General features: G+C 41.5%; 1 protein-coding gene across 1 annotated transcript in view; it reads left to right on the top strand.

Annotated features, from left to right (window-relative positions):
* The first annotated feature begins 316 nt into the window (after window positions 1-316).
* Window positions 317-15,567, top strand: part of MAPKAP1 (MAPK associated protein 1) — an 81,027-nt gene continuing 65,776 nt past the window's right edge. The window contains exons 1-5 of the mRNA XM_018074374.1: window positions 317-336; window positions 697-796; window positions 3,418-3,742; window positions 6,845-6,934; window positions 11,257-11,405. Of these exons, the coding sequence (XP_017929863.1) occupies window positions 3,484-3,742; window positions 6,845-6,934; window positions 11,257-11,405 (498 nt within the window). The 5' untranslated portion in view covers window positions 317-336; window positions 697-796; window positions 3,418-3,483. The remainder of the gene's footprint in view (window positions 337-696; window positions 797-3,417; window positions 3,743-6,844; window positions 6,935-11,256; window positions 11,406-15,567) is intronic.

The raw sequence follows: 15,567 nt of genomic DNA on the forward strand, positions 1-15,567 counted from the left end.
AGTTTTCACTTTGCTTTTTTAGTTTTTAGTGTTTGCATACAGTATGTTTGACAGCTGTCTCCAAAGTGATTTATTCAATAGTACAATATTATTTATATAAGACAAGTATTAAAAGAATTTTTTTTTTAAAATTTATGATTAAAGAATGTATAAGTTGCTGATGCTCAGAAAGTCCCTGAATTCCATTAAATTTGTCTCCTTTGTGTGGATGCCGTGATGGTGTGTGGGTGTAGGAGTGCAGAAAGGGTGTGCTGGCAGATCTCAGCAGATCTAGAAATTGATCTTGGATCTGTAATTTTGCAGAGACTGATGATGTGGAGCCTTGGAGGTGTTTGTGTAAGATTTTGCAAAACTGAACTTTGTTTCTCTGAGTTCTTTCCAATCTCTGGAGGTCACTGTTCCTCAGTGCCATTGAATCATTTATCACCAGGAAGAACCTTTAGAATTGTGTAGGTTGCAACTATTAAATCTGACATCAAAGTCTGAACTGAATTTTGGATTTTGTGGTCTGAACTTTTTTTCTGGATTTTTTTTTTAAGGGTGTTAACTGGTCAGAGAATTTCTAGTTAATATTAATTTATTGATAAATTAGTTTTAATATGTCCCTTTGAAAATTCTGAAGAGGAGGAAGAAAAGAATGTTTGTGTTAAACTTTAGAGTTTGAAACAGAACTTCTGGCACTTTCTCACCATTCAGGTTTCTGGGAAGAGCCATTGCACGTGTACAGTTGGGAAGAAGCTTGGCTGATTTAGCACATGACTGTTAATGACAGGAAGTCGGGGTGCAGAGTATAAAGGTAAAACTCTCGCATCTGCTGTTACATGTTGTTAACTCCCTCAGCAGACATTAAATCATTTCAAGTACAATAATAGTGTGGGAGGTAAATTAACTAACCATTAACAATCTTATAAATACACAATTAACATGCCAACATTTATATGACACATTGATGGGGCAGCAGTAATTTTTGATTGGGAGTTTGCAGACCTTTCCAGTGCCTGAGGCTGTTGCTTATTTAAACAAGTTTTTACCGCTTGCAGGTACGTGTGGCCTTTCCTAATCAGCCAAGTAGAAAGAATTCAGTTTCAAGAACATTCTCAATGCACATTTTGGAATAGCTGTGCACTGTGGTTGTGTCTGTGCTCTCCCAGCCACACCACACTGGTCACACTGGTCACACTGGTGCAGCATCAGGGCCTCGAGCACATCAACGATACCTTCGAGTGGGACATTTCCTTGTGGCCTCTCCCACCAGGGACAGCAAGAGACCTTTCAGGAGCAGCCCTACTTACTCTGATGGAAAGAGTCAGAAAATTAAAAATAGAGCATGGAGTCACAGCGCTGCCAAGGCTGGCAGGAGCCTCTGGGGATCCCATCCAACTCCCAGCTCCAGGCAGGGCCAGCGAGGCTCTGGGCCATGCCCAGTTGGGCTTTGAGGGTCTCCAAGGATCCTGCTGGAGTGAATTTCACTAATAGCATAATTTATTACAATGTATGGTAGCAGTAGTATATTAATAACCAGCAGCATGTCAGGTTTATTTCTCTACCATTCCTTTATTGAATTCCTTCTCGCTGCTGGGTCTGTTGTTAAATATATTACTTCTGAATTTGTCTATATTTTTTAAAGCAGAAAGGGGACAGTCTCTCAAAAAAAAAAAAAAAACCACAACAGTATTTGTGGCCAAGGGAGGAGAAAAAAAGAGTCTAAAATTCTCAAGGCTGTAAGTCTCTATTTATTGAGTGTTGTAATTAGAAGATGTTGATGCTTGCTGTGGGGAGGACACATCTAGGAATGGTGGGTTTGCAATTTACAACAAACCTTCACAATTTGCTTTTGTCATGGTTAGATGAGTGTCCAAATAAAGATTTACTTTTGCTCCCAACTGTTTAAATGCCAAAGCTGCTCTCTAGGCCTCTCTGTGTTAACACACCTTTCCATACACCTTTCCCCTTGGACGTGTACAGAGGAGATGGTGAAATGTGTTTGCTGCTCCTGGAACAAGCTTGGCTGGTCCTTTCTTCCCCTTCCCTCTGTTAGAATGTGCTAGGAGAAGAGCAGGCTACCTTTACCAGATTTTCATGGGATGTGGCTTTGTATGATTGAAACATTCCTTTTCCTGTTGTATTTTCTTTTTGTTGACAGGAGTTTTGCAAGGACAGGGGATTGTGGTGTTTCTGAGCTCAAAATCCCAAACACACACACTGAGCCCTGTAGCCAGGTTAAAGCAGGTTAAAGTGTTTTCTCTGGTTAGAAAAGCAGTGGGGGTTTTGAACTTCTGGAATTTACATCTAGTCTTGCCCTGTGTGTGAGCTCAGACCGAGCCCCCCTGGCCTCCTCAGGTGGAGGGGTCTCCCTTGAGCTCCACTGAACCTCCTGTGGCTCTGCTTGGATCCTGCTGGTCCTGCTGCCTGGGTTTGCTGGGCCTGCTGCTCCTGAAGCTAGTCACCGATGGACTCCCTGCTGAACAGGAGGAATTGCTTTTTTTCTTTTCAGTTTATTTTCAGCAGGTCATTTTTTGATCCAGCTCACAGCTCCACAGGCTCTGGTGCCAGCTTTGGGAGGTGGCAGAATTCCTGGAGCAGGGCCAGGCAGGGCATGGGGTTGCCCCTTTCCAGAGTTAGCCCAGGCTTGAATTAAACTGACATAACTACAAATCCACAGCTGCAGAAAATCAGATAAGAGTGTGAACGTGGTTTGGGTTTTGTGGTTTGGGGTTTTTTTCCTTTTTGCCCTCTATTTTGTTTCGTAAGGCCGCTTGAGTGTTCTGAATGAAATATTTTAGGTAAGTGGCAATTACAGTTGTTAAAGTGCTTTAGAGCTCAGGCATGTGGTATTTGGTCACAGAGCTTTCTCTGTGTTACAGCAGTTGCCCTGTGTGAAGCACCATGCAGCAGCAGATGTTCAATATTCTGCCCTGAGACACTAATCTCTTCGTGTTTGAAGTTTTTCCTGGAAATACAAAAACTGAAAAGGGTCTATAATAAGGTAGTGAAAGAGTTGGTGTGTAGAGGCAGAAGAAAATCAGTAACACAGTTATTTATGATGGGTAAAAAGAATTCCAAACCCCTAGTCTGGTTTTGTAAATTGATTAGTTGGAATGGGCAGATGTTCCTGGTGTAGTACTTGGAGTATTTTACCTTATAGCAATTATGTGTTGTAGGGTACTGAGACCCATCTGTAGGTGTCTGTTGTGTTCTGTTGTCCTGGGACTCGGGTTTCAGGCTGTCCTCCAAGCCCACTCTTCCTTAATTGGATCTCAACAACCAGTGTAACTTAAGTAGACTGGAGCAGAATGCAAATAATTCACCCTGAGTCAGTCAGGGTTTGTGTATCCCAAATAACCTGCTGGAATCAGGGGGTTGGGCTATTTGTGTTTGGGGTTTTTTTCCTAAAATGCTGCGTGCATTATTTTTTAGGTACGAGTGTCCATGAAGCAAGATGGAGAGAAGATAGTACAGTGAAGTGGGGGACTTGTGGGCAGAATGGCTTTCCTGGACAACCCCACCATCATCCTCGCTCACATCCGGCAGTCGCACGTGACCAGCGATGACACGGGAATGTGTGAGATGGTCCTCATCGACCACGATGTCGACCTGGAGAAGTTCAACCCCTCGTCAGCATATGGGGATAATGGGTCAGAACCACAGGGGAGCAACGGGGACACTCAGGGCTATGTATATTCCCAATCAGTCGATATTACCTCAAGCTGGGACTTCGGGATCAGAAGACGATCAAACACAGGTAAGGGATGTTTGCAGCAGCATCAGCCTTTGTGTTCAGTCTCTTAGTCTGGCTCGTGTGGATAAATCAGAGCAGGACTGGCTTGGTGTCTGTCAAACTTCTTTTGTAACGTCGAGGCCCTTTTGTAGAAGGACACATAATGATTCAGTTACTTTACTGTGCTGTCACCTGAGCTTTAATTGCTGTTTTACCTATTCCTGTACAGAGGAACATTGAGTTAGTCAGTTTTATATATTAAAAAAAATCAAGTTGTAAAAGACATCAAATCTAAATCCAAAGTACACGAACAGCCTTTGATATTTCTATTGTTACTGTCTGGAGGGGTGTTAACTTTTGAACAGGATAGTTATTTTCTGAGAAAAAGTCTACCTAGTGAGGCATCAAATGTATCTGTTATAAAAGAGAGGAATGAAGTTTGATGTGAGCCAGTGAAGGGAATGATTTGTCTGTATTTTGTCTCCTGACATTTTATTTCTGAGAAAAACCTTGAGCTAGGGTTTAAGCTACCAAATTAGAAAGTTTAAGGGTGAATACCTTTGCAAAATATGCTCAGTCTGTCATGACTGGCAGAAAGCTGCCCCATCTGGTGTTTTATATCAGGGATATCCAGACTTCTACTTAGACCTGAGGAATATTATGAACAGGCATTCTGTGATGTAAAATACAGATGAGAAGGTTGGTGTAGGGTGGTCAGTACTGAGCTCTTTTTTTCTGTGTTTCAGTATATCTTTTTCCAAATGGTTTCTGCAGGTATTATAACACCACCTAGAGCTCAGAAAGCACCTCTGTGCTCTGGCTTGCCAGGGAATGTGTGCAGTGTTGGAGAGACTGAAATGCCTTTTACAAGGAGGAACTTGTCAAAAATTCCAGGAAAGCCAGGGCAGCGGAGAGTGAGATTTGGAAACAGGCTGAGTTCCAGCCCAAAGTGCCAGGAAGGCCTGGTGGGAATGCAGGGTGCCAGGGTGCCAGTGCTGCCTGGGGCTGGGAGAGTTCCCTGGATGGTGGAACTCGTGAGGAAGGAGAGGCAAAGTTTGAAGTTTTATAGAATTGCTTCAAAAACATAACTCTGAAGGATTATTTTGCCAAGGGAGCAGAGCATTTGAATTATGGATTGAAACCATTTCAGGTGCCAGCTGGGGGCATATTCTAAAGTCATGGCTGAGACACTAAGGGAGAGGATTTTCTGCCTTTTCCCCTGGCATGGCAGGTGGAGACTGGTCTGTGTGAGGCGTTGGGTGTGGGAGAGCAGCAAACTCTGGGTCCTCTGGTGAGGAGGAACAAAGGCTCAGCTCATACTGACAGTTACTGAAGCCACAGGGGCATTTGGTCAGTGGCATTGTTCACACCTAAAGCTTTCACTGGCTGCCTTAAATAATTCACATTTCTAGTAGGTGCTGATCATTCCTTCTGGTTTGGTGTTGCTGTAGCATAGTCCCACAGTACATGGTTGTCTGTGGTCAGCTGTAGGTGGAAGAAGAGGATGGAGTCAGTGAAGATGGTGACTGTGCTTAAGTACATTTGTTTTGACAAGGGGTGAAAATATCAAACAGGGTACAAATAAGCCTTATTCTTCCTTCTAGTGTGCAGTTTTTCCTTTATCCCTTGTTTACATGTTGATCTAACAGATCTTTTATGATGGCCTGTTTGGAAAGAAAGGCTTTTGGAAGGTAATTTTGAGTTACATCTGGACAAGAACTGAAAAAATGTGTTTTTTTTTTCTTTATATCTTTATATTTTTCTTTATATATATGAAATATCTATGCTACAACAGTGTTTTCCCAGTATTTAAACTTATGAGGAGACATACTTTTCTTATTTCTTTAAGAGGAAGCTACCTAGAGGTATTCAGGCTATCATATCGTGTTGACTTAAATGGGAGATACTTATCAAAGTTCCCATTTGTGTTTGTACCTTAAACCGCCTGTTACAGCTGTTAAACCTCAAAGGAGTATTTTTTCTCAGTTCCCTGGTTGAGAGTTTTTATGGGGGCAAAAAAACCCCTATTTTTGTGTCCACAATTCAGTTTAAAGACTTAAATGTAAAAGAATAACAACAGAAGGGATAGAAAATATTTATTAATTTTTTCTAATTGCTGGAAGGGCTCAAATTGTATCTAAAAATCATCAGAGTAATTTAGCATTTTAGAATCTCTTCTGCAAACCCATTTTAGTTAATGAATTATCTCAATACATCAAAATTGCTAACATATCCAGCAAATTGTTTCCTTCAGGGGTCAGCATTGTTAGTTCTACTTTCCAGCCTAATCTGCTTATTTTGAGTGGACACTTGGTGACACCAGTGCTCATCTTGGGGTCATTGTCTTGGCTGGCCTCCATCAGGTTTGTTCCCCAAGGAAGCTCTTGCTGTTAACAAGAAGGTGATTGAAGTTGTTGTCTGGTACTGTGGGCTGCAAGTTCTTTGGTGTCAGAACTATTTGGGGCTTTTCTTCCAACCATATTTTGAAGATGGAGTCAAAATATATGTAAAGAAATATTATATTCATTTTAGGATTTGACTAATGTTGTGAAGATACAAATCATTTATTTTACTACCTATAAACTGTTTCAGCCCACTGAAGAAAAAGCTGTGCTAATTTATATCGCTTTGACATTTTATAATTTTCATGATTTTTAGATAAAGGATTTTATATTTAAAACTTTAATAGTCTAGTCTGAGTTCATTTATCTTTAATTTTTGAAACGGGTAGAGTAATTCATAACAGTAATTTTATTCCTGTAATGTAATATTCACTTCAGTTCATTTGTGCATTAAAATTCCTTTAAGACCGTTATTAATGATTTATATAATGAAATGTCATATTAATCACAGAAGTTTTCACATTTTATTATTCTCTTCCATGTTAATACTATCTTTATGATCTCTATTAATGTTTTATATCCTCTAATTTCAATTATAAATCAAGAACATTTTCATGTTTTTGTTGGTATTTGCTTTTCAGGGGTGCCACCTTTAAAATTTTATGACTTTTTCCCCTACATATGCAGTATAAAACATCTTTATTCATATAAAGGTAGTTAATTATGTCTTTGTTTATAGTAAACTTTCATTGACAAACTTATAGTTGTAATATTTCTTTTCAAGCTCAGAGACTAGAACGTCTGCGGAAAGAGAGACAAAATCAAATAAAATGCAAAAACGTTCAATGGAAAGACAGAAATACTTCTTGCTCAGGTAAAAGAAAAGGTCTTCTATTTTGCTACTGGTTTTATTTCTGCCTTCAGTGGGTGCCACGTGTGCAGTGTGTAGTTTTCCCTGAAGCTTTCCAAGCACAGGAGATCCCAGTTCCTGGGGTGCTCTGCGGGGGCTGGCGCTGGGACCAGGACGTTCCACAGTGTTAACAAAGGAAAGGGAAGGAGAAAGTGTTTGAAACCCAGTTTGGTCTGAAGTACTTGGAGTGGCTGCTTTGGCTCTGGCACTCTGAGGTGTAACCCCGGGGTTTGTGCTCTCTCTCATCCCTCACATCATCTGCTGGCCCAGGGAGGGCACCTGGGGGTGGCAGAGCCCTCGGTGTCACCTGGCAGTGAGGGGACAGGACTCTGCTCCAGGGGCAGTGCTTGGCAGGTGTCAGCATTCCAAGTGCAGGATCAGCATCTCCGGGTGGCTTTCCAGCCATTCCCAGTGGTGTTGGTGCACAGGGTGCGATGAAGGATTTTGTGGAGTTTATTTCTATGGAATATTTTTGTAGTTACTTTTTCAGATAGGGTGAAAATCCGTAGAAATAACGAGTGTATATATGATCTACTTAAATGCAAGCATAGTAAATGCTGCCTTAGCTTATCTGGCCTTTCCTTGGTAAAACTATTATCAGTGATTTCTCCAAAAATATTCGATTCTTTTTTTTAATTATATAATTAAGTATTTGTGACTGGATGTTCTACATAGTTTAAACTGTAATATATGAAATTAAAAATCTGTCTGAATTCTCCTATTTTAGAGTTCAGGCTAGTCTCTATTTCTGTTGTGTTTGACACACATTGAAACCTTTGTATGGTCTGTCATGCCTACTTCTTTCAAAATTTGTGTATATCTTAATGAGGTCCCTCTATAATCTCCTTTTTTTGCCTAAATCCTCATATCTCCCTGGCTGTCATTTGCAGAACCTTCTCCAACACTATAATATCTTTTTCAGAGGAGTGAACAAAGCTGCTCACATGAGCAGCACAGTTGCACTAATCCTTAATTCAGTGTTCAGCTGTGGTGGATACCCCTGTTAATGCATTCTGAAATGTTTTTGCCTTTCTCCTTCTGTGAGCAGAGTTGTAGGTTTTAAAGGTTAATCTACCATAACCTCCAACTCTTTGCTCAATATTTTATAGCATTTGCCCAATGATGATGCAATTCTCTCTTTCCCTCTATCCTGGTTGCTGTCCCTGCACACTGACCTGACTCACACTCAGATTCCTGCAGAATCTTTGCCCCTCGTGTCATCCCATTCCTGTGGGCTTCTCCATCACATCTCATTCCTTTATGTGCTGCCCTGCAGACAGACATCATCTGGCCCCAGCAGTGAGAGTTGTCCCCTCTGAGGCATGTGCTGGGGTTGCAGGCAAATAGATCAGTGCCTGCCTGCTGCAGAACAGATTTAAATAAAAAAATAAGTTATGTAGAAACTCCAGGCACTCGGGGTCTGTTGGCAGAGCAGATTGTCCTTCCCTGCTTAGCCACTGAGATCTGCATGAAGAACAACACTGCAGGAAGAGTGCTGGAGAAAGAGGAGCCCTAAAGGGTATTCACTGCAGCTTCCTCTTCACCATGTGTGTGTGAGAGAGGCATTGTCCACTTGGCTCCTTGAGTTTGGGATTATGGAAAAATAAGTGTGAAAACAACAGACAGAGCTGTTCTCAGAGGGGAGATGTGGCTGTGACCGTGTTCACCTGTGCTTTAGGCAGAGTTGAGCCTGTGGTTGACAGTGTGCAAACCAAAAGGATGCTGTTATGTCATGTGTCACTTGTTGTGGGGATGCCTCACTGTAGGGAGAAAGTCTCACAAGCATTCTTGCTCTCCTACAGTGGGGTGTGTGGCCATCATTGGAGCCATCTGGCAACTGAGTATTTTTTGTGATTCCTATTTCTTATTACTGTGTTCAGAAACAAAAGTATCCAAACCAGGGTTAAGGGAAGTGAGAGACCAGTAATTTTGTATGTGGTAATGAGGAGGAAAAAAGACTATTTATCTACTGCTCCTGTGTTTGCCTGTGCCATGAGACAGGCTGACTGTTGTGCCAGGGTGGGTGAGAAGGATAAGGTGGCAGTGGTGTGTGGATTGGAAAAGAAAGCCTCCGTGCCTTTGGAGTTGGTCAGGGGGGTTATCACATCCAGGGACATTTCAGGGAGGGTGACTGTTCTGCTGTGCCCCAGATCCTGTCACCTTCCCGTGCATCAGTTTTTCAGTAAAACAGAAAGAATGTTTTGGCTTCATGCAGTGAAGAGATCAAACCGTGTCAGTAAAGAATCTGGGTCCTGAATCACAGAATAGCTGGAGCTGGAAGGGATCTCTGGAGATCAGCCAGTCCAACACCCTGGAAGGCAGAGTCACCAGAGCAGGTGACACAGGAAGGTGTGCAGATGGGTTTGGAATGTCTCCAGAGAGGGAGACTCCACACCCTCCCTGGGCACCTGTTCCAGCTCTGCCACCCTCCAGGGAAAGAAGTTCTTCCTCATGTTGAGGTGGAACTTCTTGTGGTTTAGTTTGTGGCCTTTTCTCCTTGTCCTGTTGCTGGGCACCACCAAAAAGAGTCTGGCACCATCCTCTTGAAATGTAAACCAAATACAGATATGCATGCAAAGGTTACTCCTTTTTATAAAGCACTGTGTATTTTCAGATGAAAGGCATTGCATTTATATCTGACGTAGGTTCATTTCAGAGCATATAAAATGCAAATTAACAGTGTATCGAGGGAATCTTTCCAAAGCCTTGCACTCAGCCTGTACAGAGTAGCTCCTGTAGCCAGCACACTCACCAAAGCTGAAAATTCCATATAGCATAGACTGAAATTTCCTTAGAGACAGAAGATAAAAAGCTTACTTTTACACTTGAACCAGTAAAACCATTATAATGGGTTCCAAGGTCCTTTCCAAATGCCCAAAAAATATCAGTTGAAGATAATACTCCAGCATAATGATAATTGAGATTTAAAAAAAAAACCAAAACAAAACAAATAGGTATTAGAGCTTGTTACCAAAAAACCCCAACCCAAAGGGGTAAAAGTGGCCACATTTAAAGGGATTAAATAAAGCTTTTTTGGTTAATTGCAGCCTCTCACAAGCCCGTTGGGGATCTCTCAGTGCCAGTATTTAGCACCTCTGCCAACTGCCTGAATTTTCAGGCAATCTGCTGATAAAAATAAACTGAGCTTTTGAGTAGTTATCATTTGACAACTCTAAGAAATAAACCAACTCCCTGCAGACCAATTCCCAGGTCATTCCACCTTGGGAGAGGGTCCCTTCCAACTCCACGTGTTCTGTGGTTTCCCTGGAGCAGCAGGATGGAAATCTGTGAGCTGTGAGGGAATCCAAGTGCAGGAGGGTCGGGCTGGGCGAGCTGGTGTTGGTTCTCAGGCAGTGATTGATGGAGACTGGGGGCTCTTGGTTCCTGGAGCAGATGTGGGAAACCTTGTCCAGGTTCAGTCCCAGTCCCTTGCAGATGAGACCTGCTGGTACTGATGTGCTGAACCACCCCAGGCTCTGTCCTGATTTTAGAGTGGCCATGTAACGTAAGAAGCCCTAATTTTCAGGGTTTTTTGAAAGTATGCCTGTGAATTTGGAATTAAGTTGTTGCTGGAAATTCAACTTGTCCAAGAATTTTATGAGCCTTCACAGACCACACAAAAAACTCATGAACTCACATCCCCTTTGTTTTTAGAAAGCTTTTTTTGTTTTTATTGTTCAGACTGCTGGTCTGGAATGGTGGTTTCAGGTTTGACAAGGGGAGGCCATATCCAATCTACCATGAGAAGTAAAATCTGCAGAAATGGTTGGTTTGACTGAGGTGCAGTGCCCAGCCTGGTGCTGGCAGCACAGTGACATTATAGTGCATTGTGGGGCAGTGTGATCCTGTCCTGTGGTGTGGCCAATGTCACATGTTACAGGCCCAGTTTGAACTGCTTTTGCATGGTGTGTTATAGATGTGTCAGCAGTTCTTTTCCAGAGTATTTCCTATTCATTTAGGAAGAGGGAGGTAAGCAGAAAGACAAGGAATGTGTCATTCTCTTGATTTTTATCTTGACTCAAATGGAACTTATACTGGTCTGTTCTATTCTCTGTATGGGAAAAATTCATCTTTTCCTCAACCTAAGCAATAGCATTGTTCAAACTTCTTAATGGTTTCATATCTTTGGGCTATGAAAGAATGGTGGTAGATCCTGCCCTGCTGAAGCATTTGTTGTTTTATATATTTTATTTTGTGCTCCCTTTTATGATATTATCTCTCTGTGGTAAGAGCAGCCTCTGTGCATCTCCTCATGCAGCGCCTCTAATCTCTTTTCTGATCTGCAGCCGAGGAGCTGAGCTCCCTGTTTGAAAAAAAGAATTTCCGAGTGAGATCCCCGTGCTCTGGGAAGCAATCCATCCTGTCTGTGCGGCTGGAGCAGTGCCCACTGCAGCTCAACAACCCCTTCAACGAGTACTCAAAATTCGACGGCAAGGTCAGTGGCCCGGGTGGTTTGATCTCAGGTCCAGGGCCCCCTGCCCTGACAGTGCCAGGCCTGGGGCAGTGCCCTGTGCACTGACTTGTGCAAACTCTAATTAGGCTTCATAGCAGCCCATCAGGTATTGCAGGTGGTTATCTGGGACCGTGCAAATGTAACAGCTCCAGGCTTGGTGGGACCATTTCTCCCCTTTCCATTACAAAATTCTGGCCTTAGCATTAGGCTTCCTTGCCTTGCTGTTCCCTTCTCCAGCAGGTTAGTGAGGTGCACCTTTAGTGTGGCAGAGTCATGGGACATCTCTCTACAGCTGATGGTGACACCCTTTGTATAAATGGTTGGTTATTTGGCATTTAAACAAACCTGTTCTGGCTATCCACATCAGAGCACTTGCTGGATATTCCATGATTTGTGTCTTCATCCTCAAAGTGCTCCAGTGAGAGTGGGAAAAGCCTCTGTCTATTTTGAGGGTGGAAAACTGAAGCATCAATAGGTCACTGTCTGGGGCAGAAGGAAGCACTAATCGATGTGTTTCTGCACGAGAGCTCATTTGTGTAACACGGGGAGGAGATTGGCTGTAAACCTGGTAGGTCAGTTCATTCCTTGGCCACATCCAGTTCAGGAGATGGGTCTGATATCACTCAGTAGTGGATAACTATCTTCCCTGTACTCCATATTGTGAAATATTTTTCTCTGTCATCAGCTCCAGAAACTGAAATATAAACGTTGGTGTGATGGATCAGTGTCGTATTGTTCCAAAACAATTATAAATACTGCACAGATCTGTTTTCTGCTGGATTTGTTTGTGGAATCTCCTGTGGGAGGATGAAGTTTGAGCTTCATTACCATTGTGATGGAAGAATTTTATATTCTGTTGAATATTCTTGAAGTGGAAAGTCAGATCTGTAATTCCACTGAAAAATCTAGGAGTATCTGGAATATTTGGGAAATGGTAACCTTTGAACTATGAAGTCCATGTAGCAAAAGGTCCTCTATTGTGATTTTGTACTTATTAGCATATAGCAGTTAGTGCTGACTAAGGTTTTCACAATTCCTGGCCACACTGGTGGGTGAGAGCAGCACTCTCATGCTGACAGCAATGAGAGACTGTTTTTCTAAACTCCAGTTTTGCTGTTCTTGTGCCACAAAATTTCAGTTGGGCAAGCATTTAATTGTACTTCCAGCAGGTATGCACAGAGGAAGTAAAAATAAAATACTTCTGTATTAAGAGAATTCTATTGTAATTCAGTCATGTCCAAGTCTTGTTTCTTGGAAACCTGAGGAATTTTGAGGCATTTTTCCTTCTCTCTTTGGCAGTCCAAGCTAATTTGTACTGTGTTAATAGAAATTGTAGTTGACTATAATGAACACCTTAATTTTCCTGTATTCAAATCAGATACTTTTAGCAGGTGTTTAGTCCATTGGAAGGGAGTTGCAATCTACATGTTAGTTTGAGATATTAATGAGATACCTCAATGTCACTCAATTTGTGATCTACAAATCAAAATACCTTCTCCACGTTCCAAAATACTTGAATGGGCATTTTGTTGGAGTATAATCTCACTGTAGTGATTTTCACACCATAGTTTATATTACTCTGGTTAAGTGTGTCAATAGTTTGCTTACAAAATTTATTTGCTATACTTCTGTATGTATTGTCTAATTTAAATACCTGGTTGATCATCTGAGATAGAGAAGAAACATAGTACAATTGTGAGTTATTTTACTTCAGTTCTGCAGTATTTTCAGACATTAATACAGAACCAAAAACATTGAGATTTTAAAAATTATTTTTAATGTAATATTGTAGGTCTCATATTTATTTTTATTGATAGTAGATGAGCAGTTTTTCACAGAAATACAATTCTTTCAGGGAATAGTCCATGACTTATTTACATAATTAACAGAGCTGCATATCTCTGGGGGAAATGATCCATAATTGGGGAGAGGCGGGGGGGTGAGGAGGGGCTGGGGGCCTAATTAAACATGTCTTAAAAACACCCTACTTAATTATGTATTTACTCAGGGGATCACAGTGGCTCTGAAATCTTTACAGCTGTAAGCAGGCCCTTGGTTTATGCACAGTTGGGTTTGGTAGTGCAGGTTCCAGGGTGTTCAGTAACTCTCATTTTTGGTGTGTGGGTGAAGCAGGAGCAGAGCTCGGTGTTGCTGTGTCCAGCTCTTTGTCCCTGTCTGTGCTCCTCGTGCTGGCTCCTTCCACTGCTTTCACTTACCACTAACTCGGGTCCCTGACTGACCTGAAGTAGAGCAAACCCTCCTCAGGGGCCTTCCTCCCTGCCCCCCAACATCTGATGAGTTGTTTTCAGCTTTCCAGTTCAAATCAGAACACCCTGTGAGCTGTGATAGCAACCAGGACAGTGTAGTCAGTGCTTACATCCTGCAGGTGTTTTCTGCCAGATTTAGTGTCTTTTTCATAACCACTTCTGTGATTTTATGAAATAGTAAAATTTTAAAGCACTCTAATTTCTTCCTGTCCTGATCAGTTCATCCATTATCAAAACAGTAGAGAATATTTCTTATGAAATGCAACTACAATGGAGGCATTCTAAGCAGCTCAAAAATTCACACAATTTGCCTCACCACTACTCAGGACAGATCTGTGGATTCCTGTACGTTGTAAAACTTCAGCTCTTAACTAAAGCCATACATAGAGTAAATAACAAAAGCCACAGTAAAATAAAAAAGCACACAGTAACTACTCTTCACTCTTTCTTCAAGTTTTTCCTTAAAATAGTTAAAGTAAACCTCAGCCCTGGACCTGTTTGCATGTTTTGTAAAGCACATGGGTTGTACATCTTGGTTAATAAATCCTGTAAACTCTTTCTAGGAATATTGTATGAAAAGAACCTTTAATTCTTTAAAATTTCTACTTTCACGGCTAGTTGCAAATGGAATTGGAAGAAAGTCTGGCTTTTCTGAACTTATGGAGTTCTGTAGGTTTGCTTGACTACTGGAGATAATTTAAAAAAAAAATTGATCCATGTAATTTTTGACTGGACAGATGCTAAAAATCCTATTGTGAGGAATGTATTGCTACAAGGTTTCTGGTGGCTAATTTTGGTAATGGGTTAAAAACCAACAATTTCTCTTGTAGCAACTGTTTTAAAAATGATGCTGTAGCAAGCATGGGGGAAGGGATAATTCATGAGTGCTAATTGCTAGGCTGTTAATTTTCGTAAGTGTTGATAGAAGCAGTTCCTTAAATTAAACTTTGTTTAAAATGTATCAGGGGAAATATTCCACAATGTCGGGCCCGAAGTGAAAATTAATATGAATGCTGTGGCAATTAACACGTACTGGTTAATAGCTTTTAGCAGCATTTTGGGATGATAGTCCTTAAATACATTTTTGCATGCTGCTCTTGTTTCAGTCTTGTTTGACTGTATGCTGCATAATCATGAACAAATGTTTTGCACAATCCCCAGTATTAAATAGTTTTACTCAAAGAAAGTAGATAAAGAACTTAAGAAGAAGCAATACTGCTTTAATTAATATGGAAAATGTGTAAAATAATTAATCCAGGATTAAGATCTCTGTGTGGAAAAAAAGCATTTTTTTATTTAAATGTTTTGCCCCTAAGCTGAGTTGAATGATCCTCATTTGAATCTGAAATAAGTTTGCATAGGGGTTGTTTTTAAAGCATTGGCTTATTCTACCAGTTGTAGTAGTTTAAATACCACCTGCACTCTAGTAAGACACTTGATATCAAGATTTTTATAGTGTTATCACTCGTGTAATATAATATATATGTTAACATATGTGATAAAAAAATGCAGGTTCAATATTTGGAATCATGGAATCATTAAGGTTTGAAAAGACCTTTAAGATCATCATGTCCAGCCATCAGCCCAGCACCACCTCCGTGCTCACCACTGACCCGTGTCCCCAGGTGCCACATCCACACATCCTTTAAACCCCTCCAGGGACGGGGGTTCCACCGCAGCCCGGGGCAGCTGTGCCAGTGCTTTACAACCCTTTCTAGAAGAATTTGTTTCTAACCTAAACCTCCTGTGGTGCAACTTGAGGCCCTTTCCTCTCATCCTGTTACTGGTTGCCTGGGAGAAGATACCAGTCCCCCCCTGCTCTCCCCTCCTCTCAGACAGTTGCAGGGGGCACTGAGGTTTCCCTGAGCCTTGTCTCC

Source organism: Manacus vitellinus, unplaced genomic scaffold (assembly GCF_001715985.3).
Source record: "Manacus vitellinus isolate BGI_N305 unplaced genomic scaffold, ASM171598v3 scaffold_27_pilon, whole genome shotgun sequence".
In the NCBI taxonomy this organism is placed as follows: domain Eukaryota; kingdom Metazoa; phylum Chordata; class Aves; order Passeriformes; family Pipridae; genus Manacus; species Manacus vitellinus.